Below are 24,174 nucleotides of genomic sequence, written 5' to 3'. Positions count from 1 at the left end.
TTAGAAGTAACTGTACTGCTAATTGAATATATCATTATATCCTGATATAGTCTAATTAAAAATAAGGCCCTAGTCCTAGCTGGTTTGGCTTGGTGAATAGAGCGTCGGCCTGCTAACTGAAGGGTCTCAGGTTTGATTCTGGTAAAGGGCACATGCCCGAAGTTGCGGGCTTGATCCCCAGTATCAAGGAGGCAGCTGCTCAATTATTCTCTCTCATCATTGATGTTTCCGACTCTCTCCCTCTCCCTTCCTCTCTGAAATCAATAAAAATATTTTAAATAAATAAATACAATTATTTAGTCCCTGCAAATAAAATTTTTAAATTATGCTTCCATAAACATGGGTTAAAAAGTCAAACAGATAAACTTAATCAAGTAGACCCATTGTCCACAGATACACCACTACCCCAGAAAGAGGAATCCAGAACTCTCTATCTCCATGAGCCTTAGAAGCTCTTGTGTTGGTTGATCTAGTTTCAGCTTCTCCCTGGGGATTTGAGTGTGTGTGTGTGTGTGTGTGTGTGTGTGTGTGCGAGAGAGAGAGAGAGAGAGAGAGAGAGAGAGAGAGAGAGAGAGAGAAAGAGAGAGAGCGCGCAGAGGAGAGAATATGAATGAGAATTACTCATATTTGAAATGCTGCAGGTGGATCTCCCTTTTATTTTCTCTTAGTAATCTGAAACTAATCGGATGGTTATAGAGCAGTCAGTGCATGCTAAGGTGAGTTTGATGTCTCTTGTCTCTGTTTAGCTGGCAGCTCGAATTATGGAGGCCCACCAGAACGTGGCCCAGATGTCCCTGGTTGAAGCCAAGCTGCGGTTCATTCAGGCATGGCAGTCTCTACCCGAATTCGGCCTCACCTATTACCTTGTCAGGTGATTACAATGTTCACTTGCTTCTCTCACTTTCCTTTCCATTTTAAGTGGTTTTCTTGGAACTGTCCATTCTCACTTAATCTAGGGCAGTAGTCGGCAAACTCATTAGTCAACAGAGCCAAATATCAACAGTACAACGACTGAAATTTCTTATGAGAGCCAAATTTTTTAAACTTAAACTTCTTCTATCGCCACTCCTTCAAAATAGACTCGCCCAGGTCGTGGTATTTTGTGGAAGAGCCGCACTCAAGGGGCCAAAGTGCCACAGGTGGCTCTAGAGCCGTGGTTTGCCGACCACTGATCTAGGGTGTAGAACTCTTTTTATTTTTAGAATCCTGTCCTTTCACAAATAGCCCCAAACTTTTGGCTGCTCAAAAAGAGCTTCTGTACCTCTGCCCAAGGTGCCAATACCTGTGAATCCTAGAAAAGGTAGGAAAGCAAATTTGGTCCTTTTAGAATAACAATATTTGCAAAACCAGAGAGAGAAATCACCCATTGATTTTTATGAAACCTGTGACCTCCTTTCTGGTCAAGTTTCCCCCACTAGACATAAGCTCCATGAAGTCAGGGATTTTCCATCCATTTAGGTCACTGCTATTGTCTCAGTGCCTAAAAGGGTGCCTGGCATACACAGTTGGTGCTAATTTTGAATTAATTAATTTGACCCCCTTTTATTTTGCTTTCCTCTAAAGTCAATTTCACTTAAAGAATGCCTTTGAGCCGAGACTGGTTTGGCTCAGTGGATAGAGTGTCAGCCTGCGGACTGAAAGGTCCCGGCTCGATTCTGGGCAAGGTCATGTACCTTGGTTGTGGGCATATCCCCAGTAGGGGGTGTGCAAGAGGCAGCTGATTGATGTTTCTCTCTCATCGACATTTCTAGCTCTCTATCTCCCTCCCTTCCTCTCTGTAAAAAATCAATCAATCAATCAATAAATCATATGTATAATATTAAAAAAATTGATTAAATATATTTTTTTAAAAAAGAATGCCTTTGAGACAGTCTTAATTCTGTCATATTCTCTATATTACAATAAAAATGCCCTTCTGTAGAAAGATAACCCTTCATTGTTCATTCTTTATAGATGATTTAGAAATGTTGGTATTATTTATCTTTAAGAAGTTGTTTGTGAATAAACAGCATATTACAAGAAGCAGTTACTTCTCTTATTTTTTTTTTTTTCAGGTTTAAAGGAAGCAAGAAAGATGACATCCTGGGAGTTTCATATAATAGGCTGATTAGAATCGATGCAGCCACTGGGGTCCCAATTACAACATGGAGATTTGCCAACATGAAACAGTGGAATGTAAATTGGGAAATCCGGCAGGTAAAGTGAAAGCTTCGAGTATATATGGTGTTGAGCCTATAAATGTGTGCCCTCAAAATTGCAGATTATTCTGATTTTAAAAGCTGTTCTTATATTTAGAACTCAGAAACCACAAGCATGTGGCCATTGTCTGCTAAAATAACCACAGGCAATTCTGGGCAGTTTCCTAACAAGTACAGATCAAAAATGCTTTTGAATTACCCCACTAGTTGGCTTAGTCTCCATACAGATTCTAAAATTGCTGAGCAGTTTGATTCATTTCCTTCAACTCACCATGGGATTATAGAAGACTTAGCAGAAACTACATGAGATGTAACTGTCACCCAAAATAAACCCAAAACTCTGACCGGCTGCCAAAATGCCTAACTGGTGGAGGGCTCGGCGGCTCCATTCCCCACCTGGAGAGCATTCCAGCCCCAAAAGGGAAAAACTGCTAGAGAAGCAAGTTTAGGAATTCTCCAACTCTCAGCACCCCATCATCCGCACCTAGGAGCTAAGTTCTGGCCACGGCTATATCGTGGGAAATGCTAGGTGAAGTTAGAGCACCTTAGCATCCTGCTGGTATGGAATCTCTCTTCCCTCCTTTCCTCATTTTTCCAGCAGAAAACATTCAATGTGGAGATATGGTAAAAGACTCACACTTTTTTTTTTTGAGGAGAGAAAGAGACAGAGAGAGAAAGATCAATTTGTTATTTATGCGTTCACTGGTTGCTTCTTGTACGTGCCCTGACAGGAGATTGAACCCACAACCTTGGCATATCAGGATGATACTCAAACCAACTGAGATAGATACTCAGAAACTCACACTTTTTTTTTTTTTTTTTTAAGAGTTATGGATTCCTGTCAGCAGAATTGTTGACTGGGCACTCGTGAAGGTCTGAGATTAGATGACTTCCTTGGGAGTGGCACTAAAATGGAGTTACATATTAGGATTGCCTGGGAGTTTTAAAATACCACTGCCCAGGCCAAATACCACTGCCCAGGCCACTCCCAAGACCAATTAAAGCTGCATGTCTAGGGCAGTAGCTGGGCAGCAATACTTTTTAAAGGGCCTCCGGTGATTGCAATGGGACTCTACGGTTGAGAACTCTTTATGTTTCTTCTTCTTTTTTTTTTTCTTAAATCAATCTTTATTGCTCATACTATTACAAAGGTTTTATGTTTCTTCTAATGCAGTAGTCGGCAAACTCATTAGTCAGCAGAGCCAAATATCAACGGTACAACGATTGAAATTTCTTTTGAGAGCCAAAATTTTTAAACTTAAATTGTATAGGTAGGTACATTGTTATTAACTTAGAGTACTCCTAAGCTGGCCTTTGCTAAAAACTCAAGGAGCCAAAGAGGTGCATATTGCTCGAGAGCCACAGTTTGCCGACTGCTGTTCTAGTGCTAAGAGTTTATGATTTTCAGCGGGGAACGGGTGAGGGCCAGGGGCTGGAGGAAATTTCAGGTGGACCTTTTACTCTCCATTAAAACGTCTGTAAAATACCTTCCCTTTGACATCAGGCGTGCTTAGAAAGTCCTACATCTAAACAAGAGACAGACAGAAAGTATGTGTGTGTGTTGAGAGTTAGAGTGTTTTGCACCCTACCTGGTTTTGCCCTGTGGATAGAGCATTGGCCTGCGGACTGAAGGGTCCCGGGTTCAATTCCAGTTAAGGCCATATGTGCTCAGGTTGTGGGCTTGATCCCCAGTAAAAGGGAGGGAAGCTGATCAACGATTCTCTCTCATCATTGATGTTTCTATCTCTCCCTCTCTTTTCCTCTCTGAAATAAATAAAAACATTAAAAAAAAAAAAAAAAAAGAAGTGTTTTGCCAGGTTCACAGCAAAAGTTGACACCACAAGAGGGCGCAGAGAGCAAGGATGTTTTCTGTAAGGGGAAGTGGTTTTTTTGTAGGCTTTTGGGAGAAATCCATCTATCAGCTATCTCAGTAGGCTTCTGCTCTGGGGCCATCTCCTGCAAAGCAGCTTCTTTCTCATCTTTCCTTGTCAGAGGTTAAGCTTCCCTGTGCTTTCTCTTCCAGGTGGCGATCGAGTTTGACCAGAACGTCTCCATTGCGTTCACCTGCCTGAGTGCAGATTGCAAGGTGGTGCACGAATACATCGGTGGCTACATTTTCCTGTCCACCCGCTCCAAGGGCCAGAATGAAACACTAGACGAGGACCTGTTCCACAAGTTGACCGGCGGTCAGGAATGAAGCAAAGCCGGCCTGCTGTGCATACACACCGAGGGCGAGCCAAAGGCGGTCCTCCCCGGACGGTGGGATCCGTGGCTTGCACTGTGTATAGATTCCAGACTGACAGACAACGTCTATTCACCACCAGTCACTCAGATCCTGACCTCGTTTCAAACACAGTGCCTAGCACCACCCCACCCCCCAACTTTGCTTGCTTTGCCCTGTGCTATGAGCAGTGGGAGGAGCCTCAGTTGCCTTTTCTGTAAAATGGGAGGGTGAGAGAAAGGGTAGCAATCTAAGATTACTCTAAGGCCCAGCCTATAGCTTCAGCTCTGTGCCTTACAGAACCTGCAAGTGAGTGGCCAGAAGTTGTTCCTGTGCTTATCTGCTCCATCGCTAAGTCAGGGTAGAAAGCAAACTTTAAAAGCACGTGTAGCAAGAGCAAATCTATCCCACAAACTCAGGTGTGAAAGGAAATAGGTCGTCCTGCTTTTAGCTCCCATCTTGGGGTGGAGGAAATCCACACATACACATTTTCCATGAAGGTCAAGGCATGGAGGGGATGGGGGATGGGAGTAGGATTTCTGATACCAGTTGGTGACAAGGGGTCAAAATAGTGGCCCTCAGTCCACAGTGACTTCTGCCAAGGTGACCACTGACCCATCTGGTTTGGACATTGGTCCTCTCAGATTACTGCTGTGTCCCACAAGTCCCATTCCAATCTAAGGCTCCCTCGACCACCTCTATGTCCTTGATGACATGGGTGACGGGTACAGGGAACCTATTCCTCAACTCGGCCCCATGTCCCCACTGCTTCTACTCTGGGTTGAGGCTCAGGAAGACAGGCCCAAATCTCTCTGTTCATAAGCCACCTCCCCACATTCGGGCTTCCAGTGAGGTCCCCACACACCTGGTCACAGAGAAGGGCGGGACACAGGCCTGGCCACTGGCTTCCACCTGCACAGCTTTTCTGGTCTTGGGGGCAGGGGAGCCTTGCCCTTGTCATTCACAGTGTCCTCCTGGATTTGGTGTCTGTTTGTATGACTCTGGCCTTTCCCCTTAAGGGCCGTGGCTTTCTTAAATCAAAAGCCAATTATAGACTTCTTTTCTCTCTCCTTAAGAAATGAGTGTAGGCCCATTAACAGCTGCCTCAGTTGTCATTTTCTGGTTTGGTTTGTCAGCACTGGGAGAAGTGGGTTTTGAGAAGGTAAAAAGCAATACCAAGGGGAGAGGGAAATATCAGGTAGTATTTTATTAGTTTTCTGTAACGTTCTTCAGTCACACAAAGGACTTGGGTTGCCAACAGAAGGCAGAGGCTCCGTTTCCATTTTGAAATTCGCTAAGATGCTCACTCCAGAGGGCCTGGCCAGAGTTCAGATACCAGAATATATCAGCCAGCTATTGCTGTATTTCCCAGCACAACCTTTTTTTATTATTATTTTCAGAGAGGAAGGTAGAGATAGAAACATCAATGATGAGACCTAGCCCGCAACCCAGGCATATGCCCTGACCTGGAATGGAACCACGGACCTCCTGGTTCATAGGTCAATGCTCAACCACTGAGCCATGGCAGCAGGATGCCACTACAGCCATTTGAAAAGAGATGTACAGGATTCCAGGAGCCACAGTGAGACAGCCTTGGATAGGGAACACCAGTCCTGTCACTGGAAATTCAGCCTCTCTTTAGAGAGGAACGGGAATGAGCACCATCTGAAGGCTTCTGCTCTGGGGCCATCTCCTGCCAAGCAGCTTCTTTCTCATCTCTGAGGGCTGCCTGCAAAGCTCCGAGGTGGCTTAGGTGCTTAAAAAGAACTTCATTTGAAATGTTTTCTATACAAACGCGTGCTGTGTTACGCTTGGTGTAGGTCATTTCTGGAGAGTCCTGGGCTCTATTATTTTAGAACTTAGAGAGGTCTTTAAGATGATGGTGGGCCCTACATTAAGAGAATGCTCCTTGCCCTGGCCGGTTTGGCTCAGTGGATGGAGTGTCAGCCTGCAGACTGAAGGGTCTCGCGTTTGAATTCCGACAAGGGCACGTACCTTGGTTGCAGGCTCAACCCCTGGCCAAGGTTGGGACACATGTGGCAGGCAAGCAGTCGATGTGTCTCTCTCACGTTGATGTTTCTCTGTGCCTCCCCCTGCCTTCCACTCTCTCTCTCTGACAGTCAATGGAAAAAATAACCTCGGGAGAGGATTAACAAAAAAAATAAAAAGAAAAGAATGCTCCTTGATGTGACATGTCACCTGCCTGCAGCCCAGGGCAGCTCTGCCTCACTTACCAAGGCCAGACCTGCAGTACAGCCCTCTTCCTTAGCTCCCCAGGCTTGTCAGACATTGCCATGGAAACGCTGAAAGAACCTGTTTCAACCAAACTTTCGGGGAACATTTCTCCCACGATTACACAGCCACATCCTAAAGGAATAACCAAGTGTGACATGAAAACCTTAAATGCTGCTGCTATTCCAAAGAGGACATCCCCCCCCCCCGCTTTGGGCACAAAACGTCATCTGACTGCTTATGACAAAACGTTAAATTAATGTGTGCCTTTCAACTCCGTTTGCTTTCTTATCTACACTACATTGGGAAATCTGCCCTTGTTTTTATGACTTTTCTAATTAAATGGTTTATATGGATTTGAGTATGGTCTCATGTGTTCTCTCCAGTCTGCTGTCTCTAACAAATATTTTTCTCTGTTACGAAAAAGGAGTGCAACTTTCAGGTTTAACGTGATTCTCCTCACAATTCTGAGATTTGAGCTCGTTCCCCCCAGTGGGACTGACTTCGAAATCCGTTGGCTTCAACTCCATTCTCATTGACCTTCACCAGATCTGACATGTCCCGGGCTCTTTCGTTCTGGCTCTGCCTCTTGGAAACAGCACCAGAGAGCAAGGAAATACCCAGAGGCAGGGGAGCATCAGAGGGCCTCTGATTGGATGACCAAATGTCAAGGGCATTTCTTTGATGCATTAATAGATGGTTCATATGGCCCATGGGCCTCTTCATGCAACTTCTCACATCAAGCCATAGGGGGCAGGAACAGTTTGCCTTCTTATTTCACAAAGGAGAACACAGGCTCAGCCAGGTTGGGGGTGGAGTGGGGTACAGTGAGGGAAAAGGTAAAGGAACTAAGAAGTACAAATTGGCAGGAACAAAATAGTCATGGGAATGTACAGCACAGGGAATATAGTCAATAATATAACAGTTGTATCATGTGTGTGTGGGGGTGGGGGGTACTAGACTTATGAGGGAGCAGGTTCCTTCATAAGTTATATAAATGTCTAACCACTATACCTGAAACAGGTAATATTGAATGCTAACTATAATTGAAAAAAAACAATAACAGTGAAGTAACTTTACCCAAGGAAAACCACCAGTTCATCAGTCCACAGTGACTTCTGCCAAGCAGTAAAACTGATTCAAATCCAGGTTTGCTTAACTCCCAAAACCACTAAGTGTAAACCAGGAACCCTACCCTTCCATTCCCAGCACTGCTCAGCCTTGAAATGCCTGCACCCAGCCCCAGCCCCCATGCCGGCTTCCTCTGAGTCAGTCCCCAGGGCCCTCACTGGTAGGAGAAAGCACTGGGTGTTGGGGATTGGCTGACCCCAAAGTTAATGGGAGGTGGATCAGAAAGGTCTGGAAGCCAGAAAAGTGAGTTCCCTAGAGAGTATTTTATTTATGATTCTGGGCAAGTTTGGTTTTCAATCCCAAGGTCAAAAAGGGAAGCTAATGAGTCTTTCATTTGAAAACTCATCTTTTATTTGTAGGCACTAGAAGCCAAGACATCTGGCAATATTTATTTTTCTAAAATCATTAAAATCTTGCCCTGCCAGAGTGGTTCAATTGGGGTTGATCGCCAACCTATGGACCGGGAAGTCACAGTTCAATTCCCGGTCAGGGCACAAGTTGTGGGCTCAATCCCCAGTGTGGGGCATGCAGGAGGCAGCTGATCCATGATTCTTTCCCATCATTGACGTTCCTATCTATCTCTCCCTCTCCTTTCTGTGAAAACAATAAAAATATTTTTTTAAATAAATCATTAAAAGCTTTTTAAATTATAAGTTCTTTTTCACTTCAGTACATTTAACATCTCGTTCATTTTCATTATTTTCCCACACAGTTGTGATTTTCATGTTCCCCCTATTCCTCTTCCACCCCGAAACTCTGGAGAAAGGCCAGAGAGGGAGGGAGCATTCCTCTTTGCTATTTCACCCTCTTTTCTCTTTAAGCTTCCTGCCTCCAGGGGCTTTTGAGCCCTGGAAATCATGGATGGAAAAACTAAATGACAGCACCTGGCCTTTTCTTGTGTTGAAGTGTCCCCATCCCCTCTCTCAACACCTGGAACTCACCGGAGCTGTGGAAACACTGAGTGCTGTCAGGAGAGACAGAACACCAGCCTGCTCTCATTCTCTGTCCTCACCAATGCCTGTGTGGACCCTGAAGTCCCTCTGTCCTTGGGATGATAGGTTCTCAGACTTCCTTAAAGCAAACCCTTCTTGCTGCATGAAGGACAGGATCTAGTAAGCCACCATGAGCCCAGAGTTCCATGGGAGCCACTCAGGATAATGCCAGATTAGGTGATTTAGAAAAAGTTTCCCCACATTTGCCCACATATCCCATGACACATCACAACTCAGTTACCTCAGAAGGGCCCCTATGAATTAAAACACACAAAAATAATGGCAATTAAAGGTTTATCTGTAGGCTCACTAATGCTCCCCACTAACAACTGTGGGAAGATTCTTTTCACTAAGCCTTCCTTCCTCTGTGACCTTGAAGACCCATGATTCCCCTTTGTGCCTCAGTTTCTTCAGTTGTCAAAGAGGGAAAATCCGAGAACCACTTTCCTTCAGGGGATCTTCGAATGATGAATGTTGACTGGAAACTTAGGATATTATTGGGTCGGCAAGTAAGTAATTGCGGGTTTCACACATATATGGCTTCAGTTGAATTTTTAGGTTTGCAGACGTAGTAAAAATGTAAAACACATTTTGTTATTTGATAGTTGGCTATTCAGCTGTTAATCAGTAAAAAAAGTTTTTTGATCTGTTTTGTAGTTTTCGTTTGGCGTTCGTTGAAAAATGGAAAATCAAAAGGAACATTTTCGTCATATTTTGATTTTTTATTTCCACAAAGGGAAAAACGCATCGCAAGCTCATAAAAAGTTATGTGCTGTTTATGGTGACGAAGCCTTAAAAGAACGGCAGTGTCAAAATTGGTTTGCCAAATTTCGTTCTGGTGATTTTTCACTCAAAGATGAAAAACGCTCTGGTTGTCCAGTTGAAGTTGATGACGCCCTAATCAAAGCAATAATCAATTCGGACTGTCACAGTACAACACGTGAGATTGCAGAGAAGCTTCATGTATCACATACATGCATTGAAAATCACTTAAAACAACTTGGCTATGTTCAAAAACTCGATACATGGGTTCCTCACGAACTGAAAGAATCACAGTTAACGCAACTCATTAGCAGCTGCGATTTGCTAAAGAAACGTAATGAAAATGATCCATTTTTAAAACGACTGATAACTGGCGATGAAAAATGGGTTGTTTACAACAATATCAAGCGGAAAAGATCGTGGAGCAGGCCAGGTGAACCAACTCAAACAATATCAAAAGCTGATATTCATCAAAAGAAGGTTTTGTTATCAGTTTGGTGGGATTACAAAGGAATTGTCTACTTTGAACTCTTACCACCCAACCGAACGATCAATTCTGATGTCTACATTGAACAACTAATGAAATTAAACAATGCAGTTGAAGAAAAGCGGCCCAAATTGACAAATCGAAAAGGTGTTGTATTCCATCATGACAATGCAAGGCCACACACATCTTTGGTCACTCGGCAAAAATTAATGGAGCTTGGTTGGGATGTTTTGCCACATCCACCATATAGTCCTGACCTTGCACCATCTGATTACTTTTTGTTTCGATCTTTACAAAACTCCTTGAATGGTAAAAATTTCAATAATGATGATGATGTCAAATCGTACCTGATTCAGTTTTTTGCTAATAAAAACCAGAAGTTCTATTCTTCTGCCAGTGAAAGGTGAGGGGGGAAGGCCTTTGGCTGCTCCTTGAGATCCCTGGGATGCAAAAGTGTGCCCTGCGGAGGAGGCACCATCATTTGAGAAGAGCCCAGAGTCTCAAGGGAGGGAGGGTTCACAGCCCACATTGTGATTCGGAGCCTTAGTGACCGGAACAGGGCCCAGGACAGGAAGGCAAGTGAGGTTGCAAAAAAAAAAAATAAATAACTTGTACTGAAGGGTCCCAGGTTCGATTCCAGTCAAGGGCATGTACATTGGTTGCAGGCACATCCCCGGTAGGGAGTGTGCAGGAGGCAGCTGGTCGATGTTTCTCTCTCATCGACGTTTCTAGCTCTCTATCTCTCTCCCTTCCTCTCTGCAAAAAAATAATTAATTTGTAGAAACTATATATAGGAGTGTGTGTGTGTGTGTGTGTGTGTAAAGAGTAGGGCTCTGCACATAGGCACAAGTGTTGGAGATGGGGTACCTGGTTTGGACTGGTAAAGAACATCCCACTCGTGCCCACTATGGCTATCAGGAAAGAGAGAGCAAGGACACTTCCAGGCAATGCTGTGGAAGGTCAGGGAGCCAGTGCTGCAATAGAGTATTCCAGGAACTAGGTTTGAGGATGGAGGTCTGATGAAATGTTTACAAAGGAGCCCTGGAGCCCTGACCAGTTTTCTCAGTGGTTAGAATGTCATCTAGCGGACCAAAGGGTTAAAGGGTCAATTCCTGATCAAGGACACGTACCTCAGTTGCAGGCTTCATCCCTGGCCCTTGTCCAGGCACGTTCAGGAGGCAACCAATCGATGTGCCTCTCTCACATCATTTCTCTCTTACACACATATCATATCATATCTCTCTCTCTCTCTCTCTCTCTCTCTCTCTCTCTCTCTCTCTCTCTCTCTCTCTCTCTCTCCATCTTAAAAAAAAAAATCAATGGAAAAAAATCCTTGGGTGAGGATTTAAAAAAAAGCTCTGAATCTCTGTGTTATCCCCAACTTCCTCAAATGTTCCCAAATAACCAGGCCAGCCCACATAACCTATGCTATCTTAATAAAGGTAGCAGAATCAGAGTTTCTTCCTAGGAGTTATAAAGCCCACACAACCATTTTCAAAATGGGGATGCTGCCTTCCCCACCATGGCACTGGGCTATTGGGGAAAATACTTAAGGGAATGGTACAAAGATGTTTTTAAAATGATAAAATGCAAGCCCAGCCAGCTGAGTGTTGACCTATGAACCAGGAAGTCATGGTTCAGTTCCTGGTCAGGGCACATGTCCAGGTTGTGGGCTCAATCCCCCATGTGGGTTGTGCGGGAGGCAGCCATCAATGATTCTCTCCTATCATTGATGTTTCTAAGTCTCTGTCCCTCTCCCTTCCTCTCTGAAATCAATAAAAATATCTTTTTAAAAAAACTATAAACTGTAATACAAATGTATTTTTATTTTGAATGATAACATAAAAGTATTTTTGTAGTTGTTTTAAATAAATATGATAGTTTTTTATAGTTGTGTGATAGTTGGGATTATTGTTCAGCAAATACTTGCACCCCTCCCACTGTGCGTAGTGTATATTCCTGCCCCACTGATGTGGTCATGGCCACATGACTCCCTTTGGCCAGTGGGATGCTAGTGGGTATGATGTGAGCAGAGGCCTCCAATGTGCTAGTACAGTTAGGCTGGCGTCTTGTACTCCTGCCATTACTGTGAAAACAGGGTCCCCAGGTAACACAGGGGCACAGAATAAGACACATGCGGCAGATCTGAACCCAGTCCGCAGCCTGGAGCAAGTCTAGCTGGATCAACTGGCTCGAAGACTTTTAGTATGGCAGTAAATTCTTACCATTGAAAGCCATTGAATTTGAGGATAGTTTATTAAGCAGCATTATTGTGGAATAGCTGACTAACACATGATAAAATATTACCAAAAGTAGGGTGGGAAAATCTATTCACACAAACACTATTCAAAGACACACACTGTCTGCATTTTGGAGTGTGTCTTTCTAGTCTTTGAACTATCTTGTATCCTGGTTTTTGTTTTTGTATTGTTATTGATTTCAGAGAGGAAGGGAAAGGGAGAAAGAGATATAAACATCAAGCATGAGAGATAATCATTCATGGGCTGCCTCCTGCACACCTCACAGTGGGGATCCAGCTCATAACCCGGGCATGTGCCCTAACCAGGAATCAAACAGTGACCTCCTGGTTCATAGGCTGATGTTCAACCAGTGAGGCACGCCAACTGGGCTGTTTTTGTCTTTTAATATGATATCCATTAAGTCATTTCAGATTCAGGAATATTAATTAATTCATAAAATATTCATTAATTAATCCATGGGGAGGGGAGTATCTATTTGAGTGCTGGCTGAATACAAAGTATGGGGCTGTGATCCTGCCCTAAGGCATCTTAAAACTTCTGATGTATAATATGATGCTACATCTTTTAAGGTATTTTCTTTCTTTTTCTTTTTTCCTACCTCCACCCACTTATCCCATCAGCTGCCCTCATTTCTGTCAAACATAGTTTGTTCTCCATTTCTATGAATTTGTTTTTTTTAGATCCCACATGTAAGTGAATTATAGACTATTTGTTTTTTTTCTGTCTGTCTTATTTCACTTAGTATAATTCCCTCAAGGTCCATCCACGTTGCTTCAAATGGCAAGATTTCCTTCTTTTTTACAATATTGCATTGTCATGTATACCGAATTTTCTTTATCCACTCATCCATTGATGACCACTTAGGTTGGTTGGATGTCTCGGCTATAGTGAATGATGAGGTAATGAACATGGGGGCGCGGATACCACTTCAAGATGATTGTTTTATTTCCTTCTATAAGTACCGAGAAGTGGAATTGCTGCATCATTTGGTAACTCTATAATTTTTTGAAGAACCACTCTACTGTTTTCCATAGTGGCTGCACCAGTTTACATCCCCATTTTAAGATATTTTCTTGCTTGTTTTTCTAACCCAATCTAGTAAATTCTCTTATTGATCCTAAAACTGATCATGTTTTCACCATAGCCCAAACCTAAGCACATTAGTCTGGTCAAAAATAAATTGAAACAACAGTAGAGTAAAATCCAAGCCCCAGTTTGAGAGTAAGTGTCTCCTCATCTGCAAAGCAAGGGTTTGGGTTGTATGGTTTCTTGTAGCCCTTTGTATGCCAACATTCTTTGATTATGGTCCATTTGCCCCACAATCAGGTACATCCAGGTACATTCTCCACTTGGATATAACAATCCAGGTCTTTACACCATGTATGTGCTTTTCTTCCAAATCTGCCCTCACTCTACCAACTCAGCAACACTATCTGAGTCAGGCCCCATAGTTCTATAACTTTCATTTTAGGGCAGGTTGGCGGGATGCCAAGGCGCTCAAATATGCCCCAGGGGTAAAAAAGATACTAAGTGGTTAAATGACCATGCCAACCAATGTTAGAGCAAGTGAAATCAGGCTTCTGCCTCCCCAAAGAGCAGTCTTACAATAGAGCTAATGTTACATAGCTAAAAGAATCAGAATGCTAACGTATTAAGATCTAGCACTTGTACTTTCTATGAGTTCTCTCAACTCAACTGAGGGTAAGGTAGGTATCATTGTACAAATTAAGAAAATGCAGTGCTGTGCTGGTTAATGTTTCATAATGCTACTAGAAGCCCAGTGCACAAATTTGTGCACAGGTGAGGTCCCTTGGCCTGACTAGTAATTGAGGCCTATCGAGGGCCATCCAGCTGGGGGGAGGGATTGAGGGAGGTTGGCCAGCATAGGGGTAGGGGGGCCATGAGAGGTTGGGGCCTATCAGGGGGCTGGCTGAGGGCTGTGAGAGGTTGGCTGTGGGAGCCCACTGATCACCACCTAATGGTCAGCACATGTCATAGCGACTGGTCAACCAGTAGTTCTGTTTGTTCCGTTGTTCAGTCATAACAGTTGCATATATATATATATATATATATATATATATATATATATATATATATAAAAATTGGTGGACGGGTGCACCAATTTGCCACTTTCCTTGGTATAAATACTCCCACCACAGCTGACATGCCATCAGAGAACACAGAACTGGAAAGAGATTAAAAACATCCAGCCTGGCCAAAGCCAGTTTGGCTCAATGGTAGAGCATTGGTCTGCGGACTGAAAGGTCCCAGGTTCAATTCCAGTCAAGGGCATGTACATTGGCAGCTGGTGGATATTTCTCTCTCATTGACGTTTCTAGCTCTCTATCTCCCTTCCTCCTCTCTGTGAAATATCAATTAAAATATATTTTTTAAAAAAAACCAACAAAAAAAAAACAAAACAAAAAAACACACACCCAGCCTGACTGGGACAAGCCCTGGCTTGACAGGGACAAGCCAACTTTAGCACACACCGGAATTGTGTACAGAAAAGTCAACAACTTGTCAAGGTCACCAGACTAGGATGTGGGAAGTGAGGATTTGAACTTAGACCTTCTGACCTGAGCTATGCTCTTTAACACTGCACTTGACAGTGCCACATGAACGGCAGGGGCTCTTGAGCTAAGAGCCCTGAGTTGTCTTTATTTCTGATAATACCTTGGAGTTGATTTTTCACAGAACATATTTGGGTAAGGACTACCAAAGATTTGGCCTCCAATTATATTATACCAGATTTCAAAGGCCCAAGGAGTAAAAATTTCTACTACAAAAATCTTCAGATCCCAACTGCTGGCCCACTTGTCTAAATATGACATTTGATTCCAAATCTGGGTCAGAGGTGGAATTCATGAGGGGAGGAAAGAGTTCTGCCTTCTGCCCAACAGAGCAGACACCAGACTATGGCCAGAGACATCCCCATTCACCCCATAACTGGTTGGCCTAGTCTTGCTATTGCATATAAATGATTAATGTTGATTTCACCAGAGAGGTGACTTTTCTTCATGGACTAAGCTCTTTTTTTAGACTCTGAGTGAAATGTTCTTATTCTGACCTTTTTCTCCCTTTATAAATAAATGGTCCTTTGAATCAGGTAGACATTAGGGGAGCAAATAGACAGCCAAGAAGTTGGCAAGAAGTTGTTAAATAATTCACTGCTTATAACCTGAGCAAAGTTCACTCTAGGATAAAAAGCTGCAAACACAAATGCATCCAGGAGTAGGTGATGTACATGGGCACAGTTGGTCAGACATAAGGGCACAGGGGTTTATGAGGCATGCCCTGCCTAGTAGTCACATATTTAAATGTATGTGCATATAAATATATCTTAGGACTTAATGTAGCCTATGGACCTACAGTTATAAAGCCATGCTAGGGTTCAGCCAATTATAACTCAACCATATTTACATATATATTATATATAATATTTTTCTATGATATGATAATTTATATCAGATAAATATATGTAATTTATATTGCATATTATATAATTTATAGTACTTAAGTATGTTATATAAATTAAATATATACATATAGAGATTTCTATCAATTAGAATTGCTTAGCTACAAGAGAGAAAATAAAAGATAATAGAGGCTCAAAGAAGAGAGGTTTTTCTTTCTTCCGCTCAAAACTCCTAAGGCAAGCCTATGCCAATAAGGCATCTGTATATATAATGTCAGGAACCCATATCCTTTTATCTTTCACTCAGCCATGCATGATTTCTACTCACAAGCCAACTCATGGTCCAACATGGCTGCTTTAGCTTCAGGCATTATGTCTCCAATGAACTACATGGCTTCAAATAACTACAAGGGAGGTTGAAATAGTTAGTCTTCATTCAAAGTAGCCATGGGCTCAACTAAAAACCAAGGTTCTTTTAGTGATATAGAGGGTGAGAATAGATATTGGGAGACAAGCATGCCTGCAGGCATAACCACTTGCTATGTGCCAGGCATTATGTTAGTTTCTAAGTATAATATATGTTGAACAGAGTTTTTAATCAAGCAAGAGACAGACATCTAAGCAAATAACTCTATAATGCTACATGATAAGTATTCTTTTTAAAAACATATTTTTATTGATTTCAGAGAGGGAGAGAAAGGGAGAGAAAGAAACGTCAATTATGAGAGAGAATCATTAATATTATCTGCCTCCTGCATGCCCAATACTGGGGATCAAGCCTGAAACCTAGGCATCTGCCCAGACCATAAATCGAACTGTGACCTTCTGATTCATAGGTCAATGCTCAACCACTGAGCCATGCAGGCAGTATTATTCTTGATATATTAATAAATAAATATGAGAACAACAACCAAAAAATAATAAGTGATTTTGTTAGAATTAGGAGGAAACATTTAGGTTTGGCCTTAAAGGATGTGTAAGGGTTTGCCAAGTGGGGAGAAGGTTGAGAATTAAGTCAAGCTTGGCAGAGGGGCCATTAATAGAGAGAAAGCCATGAGGTGCCATGATCAGATGTACATTTTAGAAATATGAGTCTGGTAGCTTATGGAGGATAGATGAAGGCCACACTGGAAGTTAGAGGGTCAGATTAGAGACCGCTGTGGCAACTGAGTTACAAGACTTGAGGACTGGAGCTAAGCCAATGGATAGAGAGGCAGGGCAAATAGAGGGCTCTCTCATAACTAGAATCAGCAGAGTTGGTGATTGTGGCTAACACTATTGTTTACCAAACCCTTCTTCCTTGCTAACAGAACTTGATTTTGGCTCCAGTGATATCTCGTTATGGTTTACACCAATCATGACAATCCTATTCCCCAACATCCCACTTCCTTTGCAGGTAAGGGTGGCCATGTGACCCAGTTTTGACCAATGAGGCCTAAGGGGGAGTAGGCTATGAAGATTTCTGGGGAAGATTTTTCTATCCTGACAAAAGGGATGTGTTTCCTCTTCCCCCTTCTGCATTCGTTCTGCCTTGAATGTGGAAGTGATGCCTGGCAATACATCAGCAATCACTCCTGACATGATGTGATTCTATGAAGCATGTGTAGATCTTTGCAGTAGTGCTGCTCAAAACATCCTGAGAACTCCCCTTAGGAAATTCTTGGCAAACACTGATGCACTTTATTTTGGATATCCTTATTGTTAAATCTTTATTACTATCACGGGGATTCAATTCTTTTGAAATATTCAAGGCTAAATACAGTGAGTCATGAGACTGTGATAAATAAAATCTTGTGGTAAATGATTTCATAAATAACTAATCTTGTTTTCTGTGTATGTAATTGTTTTCTGTGTATGTATGTGTGTGTGAATCATAAACTCCTTCCAGTAAGTAATTCCAGAACAAGAATTACAAGCATATTTTCAACACTAAAAACTTAGTTTGCAAAAGGAGATCACCTACCAAGGAACTTTGCTCAACACCAACTCTTGCCAGATAATTTTTTGTAAATTACTTTCAGGGTTAGTGATTCAAATGTCCTCTCAGGAAAAATATACAGGTATTGTTCATGTTCTCAATATGCCTAAAAAAGGAAATGGTCTCGGAGTTCTCATTCTGGATTCTTCCTCAGACTTACTTTGTGAAACTAATCTTAGTTTCCTCCAGAAATAAACTGGAAATATAACATAAAAGGAGCATAGTAAACAAAAATTGGTTAGCAATGTCCTAGAATTTAGAGTCTCTCTTATAGGTTCCATAAATACTACGAATTAATAATCATTAATAAAGTATTTTTGCTCTTCATATATTACTAAGGATTAATAACCATGTACTCCTAAATCTGTTATTTTCAGTAATGACAGAAAGCCATACTGTTAAAATTTTTCTTTTTTTTAAAATTTGATTTCAGAGAGGAAGGGAAAGGGAGAGAGAGAGATAGAAACATCAATGATGAGAGAGAATCATTGCAGCTGCCTCTGCACGCCCCACACTGGGGATAGAGTTCACAACCCGGGCATGTGTGCTGACCTGGAATCAAACTGCAACCTCTTGGTTCATAAGTCGATGCTCAACCACTGAGCCACACTGGCCAGGATAAAACCTACTTTAAAAAAAAAAAAATACTTAACATTCCAAGTCTCTGAAATCACTCTGTTGTATCTTCTTTTTTTCTTAACCCTCCTCAACACCTGCCCTCGGCTGAAGAGCTCACCTGTACATTACTGAGCAGAGTGAAGTCAGCGGATGGGAACAGCCTTATCTTTTCACTCTGCATCTGTCCTCACAGTCTTTCTTCCCAGCTCTGACCAAATTCCTAACCCACAAAATTAAAAATAGAATCTAATGACTGTTGCTTTAAGCCACTAAGTTCTGAGCCACATGATCTACACTAATAAAAGAGAAAAATGCAACTTGAGAGTACTTTTGTGACACCCACCAGCCAATTAGGAGTAAGTATTTAAATTAACCCAACAAAGATGGTGGGTTAATTTGCATATGCAGGCAACAAACGGCCATGGCAATGACGCAGGCGTCCTGCACTGTCCCAGCCGCTTGGGGCTTCTGGGCAGTGTGGGAAGGCAGAAAGGCAGCTCTGAGCCAGAGCAAAGGCGGTGCCAGCAGCCAGGGGAAGGAAGGCCTATTCTTGCATGAATCTTCATGATCAGGCCTCTAATAACTACATAAATAACTACAGCAATATCTCCCACCTTAAAAAAGATTTTAAACCGCCTTAGTCTATTTTTCTGCTCGTTCTTATAGTAAAATTTCTTCAAAGAGTTAAGAAGCTATAAGACATACTTTCTCCAATCCTTAACTCACTCATTCCTGGTTCTGTCCCGACCCATCACTAGACCCTACTTTTGTCCAGGTCATAAATATCCTCCATTATTTAGCCTCTTGAAACCTGTACCTTCCTTAATGAAATACCATTCTCTCTCAACTTCTCAACTTTCATGACTCCAGACTTTCCTGGTTTTCTCCTACCTCCCTGGCTACTCCTTCTCAGCCTGCTAGACTGATTCCTTCTCCTCTGCTTCACCTTCAAATGTTGATTTCAGACCTTTCTCTTCTCTCTCTACACACTTTCCCTAAATGTCCTTAACCAATCTATTGATTTTAAGCGCCATCTACATGGTGATGCCTCCAAATGTAGCTCTCCAGCTCTGACCTCTCCCCAGAATTCCAGAGTTTGATAACCAGTTGTCTCTTCAACATCTCCTTTGGAGGCTTAAAGGCACCTACACTTAAAATAGCCAAAGCAGAGCCTGTGCTTTTCCTACCTCAAATCTGTTGCTTTCTTAGACTTTTCTACCCTAGTAAATGGCATCTCCATCTATCCAGTTCTCAGGCCCAAGAGCCTAGGGATATCCTTGAGATTTTCTTTTTTCTCTTCCCTTGTGTATTAGTTTCCTATGGCTGCTGTAACAAAATTACCACAATTTGGTCACATACAATTAAAACAACATACAATATTAGTCAGCCATAAGAAGGAATGAAATGATATTTGGTGAACTTTGAATGCATTATGCTTAGTGAAGTAAGCCAGACACAGATGGACAAATCTCATATGATTCCACTCTTAAAAGGTACCTACAATACACAAAAATAGAGACAATGAAGAATAGAGGTTACCAGGAGTTGAGGGTGGGATATGGGTATGGGGAGTTATTATTTATTGGGTACAGAGTTTTTGTTGCAGATGATGAAAATATTTTAGGCATTGATAATGGTGATTTTTACAAATATTGTAAATGTTTTTCATACCACTGAATTGTCAACTTAATGAATGGTTAAATATTATGTTATGTATGTTTTGCCACAATTAAAACAAGAGTAAACATTTATTCTCTCAGAGTTTTGTTTTGTGTGGTTTTTTAATCTTCACTGGAGGATATTTTTCCATTGATTTTTAAAAAGTGGAAAAGAGGGGGAGAGACAGAGAGAGAAACATCAATGTGCGAGACACATTGATTGGTTACCTCCTCATGGGGATTCGGCCTGCAACCAAGGTACATGCCCTTGACCGGAATCAAACCCAGGATCCTGCAGTTCACAGGCCGAGTCTCTATCCACTGAGCCTCTATCAACTGGCTAGGACTATTAGAGATTTTGAAATCACTTTCACTGAGCCAAAATCAAAGTGTCAGCAGCTCCAAATTCCAATAGAGTTGTCTTTCCATTGCCTTTTCCAGTTTCTAATGTTGCATTCCTTGTCCCTGTTCTCTATTTTCAAAACCAGCAGTGTAACCTCTTCCTTCAGTCTCCAAATGGCCTTCTCTGCAATTTAAAATCTCTCTGGCTTGCCAAAACCGGTTTGGCTCAGTGGATAGAGCGTTGGTCTGGGAATGAAGGGTCCCAGGTTCGATTCTGGTCAAGGGCATGTATTAATACATTGGTTGCGGGGACATCCCCAGTAGGGGGTGTGCAAGAGGCAGCTGGTCGATGTTTCTCTCTCACCGACGTTTCTGGCTCTCTATCCCTCTCCCTTCCTCTCTGTGGAAAATCAATAAAATATATTTTTAAAAAATAAAATGGCTCTGCAAATGCACAAATAAAACATGCATTAAAAAATAATAATAATAAATAAATAAATAAAATCTCTGGCTCTGTTTCATAAAGACACTCATGATTGTATCAGGATTCATCGGGATAATCTAGAATACTCTCCCAATCTCAAAATCTTTTTTCAAATATACTGTATTTTATTGATTTTTCTTAAAGAGAGTAAGAAAGGGGGATAGACAGCTAGAAACATCGATGAGAGAGAAACATCGACCAGCTGCCTCCTGCACACCCCCCACCAGGGATGTGCCCACAACCAAGGTATATGCCCTTGACCAGAATCGAACCTGGGACCCTTGAGTCCACAGGCTGATGCTCTATCCACTAAGCTAAACCGGTTTTGGCTATCTCAAAATCTTTACCTTAATTACATAGGTTAAATTTTTTTTTGCTGGATAAAATAACATTTGCAAGTTCCAGGGATTAAGACATGATTATCTTTGGTCCCATTATTCACCCCTCCATACCTACTACCAAATCCTGTGGATTCTACTTTGAAACATATTTCAAATGTGTATAGGTGTGTTAATGTAAAAACATTCAAACCCGTAAAGAATTTTTGTGACTTTATTTGAGCTAAACTGTTGACAATTGCTGGGAAGCAGAATCTCAATGGATTGAGAATGGCAAGTTACATTTATATTTATACATTGCAATCAAAGCAAGGGACATAGGTGGATTACAAGAAATCCATTAGTAATAGACAAGAGAGGCCAAAACCGGTTTGGCTCAGTGATAGAGCGTCGGTCTGCAGACTGAAAGGTCCCAGGTTCGATTCTGGTCAATGGCATGTACATTGGTTGAGGGCACATCCCCGGTGAGGGGTGTGCAAGAGGCAGCTGGTTGATGTTTCTTTCTCATCAATGTTTCTAGCTCTCTATCCCTCTCTCTTCCTCTCTGTAAAAAAAAATCAATAAAAAAAAAAAAATATATATATATATATATATTTTAAAAATAGACAAGAGAGGCAGGAAAAAGCAAAGTGTGGGGGGAGAACAGGGGGTAGGGAGAACCCTTGGGATTGGATAAAAAGTAAAATAATGGATACATACTTAGGAGGGTACAGGAACAATTAACATGCTAATGAAGGAATTTGTGGTATCTGTCCTGGCACCCAGCACATTAGGTTGTGCCCCCAAGGGGGTCCAGAAAAAGAGAAGTTATAATTTACCCAGACATTTCAAGGGTATGTTATTATAAATGCAAAAAAGACACATAGGCTCAGTTAAGGTAAAGGTTGACCTTATCAGTGAAGATACTGGCCTAGGATATAACTGCCCAACATAACTACTTTTAGTTACAGTTTAATTTCAGAACATCCTTTGTGGGTAGTAAATTTAGGTCTCTGAGTTTGCAAGACCGTCATGCAGGCCTCCCCTGAGCTCGTCAGGTCAGCATGGGGCCCCTTTTGTCCACACTTGTCTCCACTTGTACTATCAATATCATTACCCGCAAGCCAGCATCATCACTTCCCCCTTGGACACTTTCAACATCCTCCTAGCATAACTCTCCAGCTTAGCTCTTGCCTACAATGGACAGAGCAACAAGAATGACGTTTAGCACATAAAGCAAGCCATGTGCAACTTACTCATATGCTAGTGTCCTTACCAACCTCTCCTCTCACTCACTACCCTCCACCCACAAAGATCTGATTTCTGTGACTCAGTATAGCAGGCTCTTCTCTGCCTCCAAATCTTTGGGCATGCCATTTCCTGGAACGTTATTCCCATGTCTATTTATTTATTTGTTTGTTTGTTTCTTTGTTTGTTTATTTATAATACATTAAACACCTGGAGCATGACCTAGCATGTTTTCAGGATATGTGCACTGAACTGCTAAGCCTGAATCAATTAATTTACTTTACAGATGAAAAATATGAAACAGACAGAAGCTTAAGAATATAGACATTGCTGAAACCGGTTTGGCTCAGTGATAGAGCGTCGGTCTGCGGACTGAAAGGTCCCAGGTTCGATTCCTGTCAAGGGCATGTACACTGGTTGCAGGCACATCCCCAGTAGGGGGTGTGCAAGAGGCAGCTGGTCGATGTTTCTCTCTCACCGACGTTTCTAGCTCTCTATCCCTCTCTCCTCCTCTCTGTAAAAAATCAATAAAATATATTAAAAAAAAAAAAAAAAAAAGAATATAGACATTGCCCTAACTGGTTTGGCTCAGTGGATAGATTGTTGGCCTGTAGACTGAAAGGTCTCAGATTCAATTTGGGTCAAGGGCATGTTCCTTTTTTTTTTTTTTTTTAATCAATCTTTATTGTTCATATTAGTACAAAGGTTCCTCATTTCTTCCTCCCTCCACCAGGTTCCCACCCCACCCCCCGCCCCCTTCCCATCCCCCATTGTCCTCATCCATAGGTGCACAGTTTATGTTCAGTCTCTTCCTCCCTCCCTTTCCCCAATAGTAAATCCCTTTTCAGATAGTAAATCAGTTACTTAGCATTTTCTCATATCAATAATACCTCCACAAGGGGCATGTTCCTTGGTTGCAGGCACATACCCAGTAGGGAATGTGCAGGAGGCAGCTGATAGATATTTTTCATCGATGTTTCTAACTATTCCTCTCCCTTCCTCTCTGTAAAAAATCAATAATAAATATATATATATATATATATATATATATATATATATATATATATATATATTTTAAAGGATTTAGATATTGCCCTAGCCAGTTTGGCTCAGTGGATATAGAGTCGGACTGTGGACTGAAAGTTTCCAGGTTCAATTAGGTCCAGGGCATATGTATTGGTGCCCCTGGGTGAGAGTCCATTAATGCCTGGATTCTTGTCCCAGCATTAAGAAGGGGGCAGCAATCTGGAGAAGGTAATAAAGAGTCCAAAGACGAAAATAGTTTTGAAAGGCATTGAGGGCCACAGCAGCTTCAGCTAAAGGAGCTTGACTCAGGATCCCATGCTTTTTATAAACACAAATTGTCCTAAAGCAAGGTGGAGATAATACACTTCAAAGAGTAAGTTTACAGAAGCATTGTCAGATTGGGGAATAGCCTACAGCTGTTCATGTGTTTGGCCAACCAGAAGCAATAGATTAAGATGCCCTGAACTGTCTGGCAGTAGACAATCCTATTCAGGTTTGGGGGGCCCTTTCAACAGGTGATTACATATGTGGCTCAGCCCTTGTTGAGCCCCCCCAAGCTTCACCCACCTTTTGATGAAACTCTTGTAATTATGACATGTTGGAATTGGTTCCCAGCACATATGCCTGGGTTTCAGGCTCAATCCTCAGTGTGGAATGTGTGGGAGGCAGCCAACCAATGATTCTCTGTCACCATTGATGTTTCCATCTCTCTTTTCCTCTCTGAAATTAATAAAAAAATATATTTTAAAAAAAAGAATATATAGACATTATACAAAATAAAACTGTATCAGTGTTTAGATG

General features: G+C 41.9%; 1 protein-coding gene across 4 annotated transcripts in view; it reads left to right on the top strand.

Annotated features, from left to right (window-relative positions):
* Positions 1–7,012, top strand: part of FERMT1 (FERM domain containing kindlin 1) — a 36,719-nt gene extending 29,707 nt beyond the window's left edge. For all 4 annotated transcript variants that reach the window (XM_036419493.2, XM_036419495.2, XM_036419492.2 and 1 more), the window contains exons 13-15: positions 747–871; positions 2,055–2,196; positions 4,222–7,012. In XM_036419493.2, the coding sequence (XP_036275386.1) occupies positions 747–871; positions 2,055–2,196; positions 4,222–4,395 (441 nt within the window). In that variant the 3' untranslated portion in view covers positions 4,396–7,012. The remainder of the gene's footprint in view (positions 1–746; positions 872–2,054; positions 2,197–4,221) is intronic.
* Positions 7,013–24,174: the final 17,162 nt, after the last annotated feature.

Source organism: Pipistrellus kuhlii, unplaced genomic scaffold (assembly GCF_014108245.1).
Source record: "Pipistrellus kuhlii isolate mPipKuh1 unplaced genomic scaffold, mPipKuh1.p scaffold_m20_p_6, whole genome shotgun sequence".
Lineage (NCBI taxonomy): Eukaryota > Metazoa > Chordata > Mammalia > Chiroptera > Vespertilionidae > Pipistrellus > Pipistrellus kuhlii.
Note: the sequence above shows the minus strand (reverse complement) of the source record. Positions and strands in the feature narration are given on the sequence as shown.